At 35.2% G+C, this 3,588-nt stretch overlaps 1 protein-coding gene across 1 annotated transcript in view; it reads left to right on the plus strand.

The window, feature by feature from the left end:
- Window positions 1-3,588, plus strand: part of LOC117170000 (putative odorant receptor 85d) — a 37,404-nt gene that overhangs the window by 8,837 nt on the left and 24,979 nt on the right. The window contains exon 4 of the mRNA XM_033356516.1: window positions 38-137. Within this exon, the coding sequence (XP_033212407.1) occupies window positions 38-137 (100 nt within the window). The remainder of the gene's footprint in view (window positions 1-37; window positions 138-3,588) is intronic.

A 3,588-nucleotide genomic window follows, 5' to 3' on the forward strand; every position in this document is an offset into this window, starting at 1 on the left:
ATTAATTTTTGTCTAATGAAGTACATTTTTTTTACAGAATGGGAACAAAAATTCAGGAAGCATTTAGTATAACCTTACTAGCTCATCTTATTGGTGCCACTTCTTTGGTGTGTATACTGGGTTACCAAATTTTAATGGTAAGAAATTTCTATTTCAATGAATCAATGATAATAATGTATAGTGCATTTACAAGGCTTAAATCAAATCAATCTACAAATCTCGAAAATGCTAAAGGATGAATTCATGTAAATTGTTCGAGTTTGCGAACTCGTAAGCTTTTGCACACGCCTGCGAATTTATCATGGAGAACAGATATAAGGAGACCAACCTGTAATGCATGGACTTCACCAAAAACGGTTACTTTTCTGTTGCCAGAAGTACGCAAACCCACATGTATAAAATCACACTTAAGTATAGTTCAGATCTTTCCGAGCCTAGCGACCGCACTTTAAAAAATATGGCCGCCTCTATTGTTTTGTTTTGACAGGTCGCTTGAACAAATAAAGAATTAATAATCAGACAAGGTTTTGTAAAATGTTTGTGGAATAGAAAATTATTCGCCATGGAAGAGGTAGGTAGTATGTTTATGAAAATATCAAATTACTTTCACTAACACTATGCGTGCGACAGGTATTCGAAGCGTTTGTAACAAAAACAATAAACATACAACTTTTCAACACTCTGAAAGTCTTGTACACTATATACACTTGAAACCACACTTATTGGAACTTTCGCTTTTATTCAGTGATCTTTAATTGTAACATCCTTGCCTTTATTCACAAACTATTAACTGTTCAATCATTATTTATTTACATTTGACTCGCGTTCACATCGGCGGCCATATTTTTTTTAAGTGTGGTTGGCACGCCACACTCGGGAAGTTTTGAACTATACGTAAGTGTGATTTTGCACATGTGTGTTTGCGTACTTCTAGCAACAGAAAAGTGTTCATTTTCAGTTCCACTAGTTTTGTCTCCTTATGTCTATTCTCATTGGAATTTATAATGTGCATGTATGTCCATCTACAAAAGTTGTTTTTTAGTATGGTGTTACGCGCATGGGCAATATGTAAATATTTGAACAAATCCCGGACATTTTAAGCCCAGGACGGACCCTCTATATTGAAAACCAGTCAACAGGGCAATTTTTAGTTTAGCCACACGCAGAAAAAAATTCTGTTAAGGTTACACGATTTTCAGTTAAAAAAGGGATAACATATATTTTCTGTAAAGATTACCGCGTTTTGTGTAAAGTTTACAAAATGTTCAGTTATTTTTTAAATTTACGGATAATTTCGGTAACATTTACTGAACTTTCCTATCAAATTTACACCTTTACAATGTAAAATCTAATCAAAAATGCTTTAACTGTTACAAAAAATATCCGTGAATTTATAAAATGACTGAGATTTTTGTAAACTCTGCAGAAAATTCGGCAATGATTACAGAAAAAGTATGCTGTCCCAATTTTAGCTGAAAATCCTGTAACCTTAGCAGAATTTTGTTTTGCGTGCAAAAACCGCTTTTCAAGAAAAACCAATTTAAAGTTATCGAGTTTTCTTCAAAGGTACCATGCAGCTACTTATAGTTCCTTTTAGGACATGAAGTTAGCATTTAGAGTCGACTGGACCTCGAGATAAGAAACATAACGACGCTGTTGTTTTTGTTAGTCTTAAGGGCATGTGGCAGACTAAAATAACTATATTTTTTAACTTAAGAACTTTTCTTGTAAATAAAATATCGGTTTCAAACGTTAGAAAATGTATCATGTAGCACAGGGGTTAGTTTTTACGGGTTGAAATTGGTTGATCAAATTTGAACAAATTTAAACGAAAATAATTTTAAGGGTTGAAATTGGTTGCACAAATTTAAATAAATTAAGATGAAAATAATACAGCCATATAATGTTAATTTTGGATAATGTCGGAGCCAGCGAAACGTTTCGCTGGCCCCGCCATGGTGTTTTTCGTACAGAGGGTCCTTTTAAGGGGTTGAAGTTGGTTGCAAAAATTAAAACAAATAAAGACGAAAATAAAGCACCCATAAAAAGTTGAATTTGGATAATGTAGGGACTAGCGGTACTTTTCGCTGGATCCGAAATGATGTTTGCCCAACAGGGGGTGTTTTTTAAGGGTTGAAGTTAGTTGCACAAATTTTAACAAACTGAGATGAGAATAATACACCCGTTCAAAGTTTCGCTAGCCCCGCCGTGGTGTTTACCGCACAGGGGGTAGTTTTTAGGGATTCAAATTGGTTGCAAAAATTTGAACAAATTAAAATGAAAATAATGCACCCATATAAAGTAGATTTTGGACAATGTCAGTACCAGCGGTACATTTGGCTGGCTCGCCATGGTGCTTGCCTAACAGATAATGTTTTTAAGGTTTGAAGTTGGTTGCACAAATTTGAACAAATTAAGATGAAAATAATACATCCATATACAGTTTATTTTAAATAATGGCGGGGCCGGCGAAACGTTGCGCTAGCCCCGCTATGGTGTTTTCCGCACAGGGGGTAGTTTTTAGGGGTTGAAATCGTTGCACAAATTTGAACAAATTAAGACGACAATAATACACCCATTTAAAGGTATTTTAGATAATTTCGGGGACAGCGGAACGTTTCGCTTGCCCCGCCATACTATTTTTCGTACAGAGGGTAGTTTTTAGGGGTTGAAGTTAATTGCATTCTTTTAATGGAATCGCATAGTGGATTTGACACACAATGCAAATTGAAAATTTATGTACGACGTGTTCTTTTGTTCGTAAAAGATCTACGGAGGCATTTTCTTTTGTGTACATTTGATGTGTCTCTTTTCAAAGACCAATAGTAGTCTGACATCATGTGAACATCCCAAACACATTGATATCTTCTCTCAAAATCTTTCAAGTCTTGGTGACATCTCTCACCCTGCTCCTCACTGAAGTCCCCCAGATTTTCATGGAAGTAATCAGTGTGGGAATGGAGGAAATGGATCTTTAAATTCATTAAACATCCCATCTTTCGGTATTTTTCCAACAGTCTGTTGGAAATCTTCTTGCAATCAGGGTCTTTGTTATTTCCCAAGAATTTTTTTTTAATTTCTTTGAAACTACTCCAAGCTGCTTTCTCGTTAGTTGTCATTTTCATTTCGAATTCATCATCATTCGTCAGTTCCCTTATTTGGGAGCTATCGAAAACACCTTCATTTAATTTTATTTTAGAAATATTGGAGAATTTCTCAAATATATACATGAAAGCATCGCTCTCCGAGGCACTCATTGCTTTGACAAGCCGTTTAAATAAGCTGAGTTTGATATGTAATGATGGAAGGATAACTTTGTGACTAGGACTAAGAATCTCTTGTAGTATGTTCATAGATCCTGGAGTTAATTCTTGTCTTAGTGGGCAGTCCTTTTTCACATAATGTTGTTCTCGGGCATGACTGTCCCACTCACAAATAAAAAATGGATACTTTGTTTTCCGCTTTGTTGACCTAATAAAATACTGATTACACAGGCCCACAAAAAGAACAAAAGTGTCTGTGCAATTGACCAGACCTATATATTCTTATGTATTTTTCGACGCTGAATCCGAATTTGCAATAAAAAAG

The sequence above is a fragment of the Belonocnema kinseyi genome, chromosome 1 (assembly GCF_010883055.1).
Source record: "Belonocnema kinseyi isolate 2016_QV_RU_SX_M_011 chromosome 1, B_treatae_v1, whole genome shotgun sequence".
NCBI lineage: Eukaryota > Metazoa > Arthropoda > Insecta > Hymenoptera > Cynipidae > Belonocnema > Belonocnema kinseyi.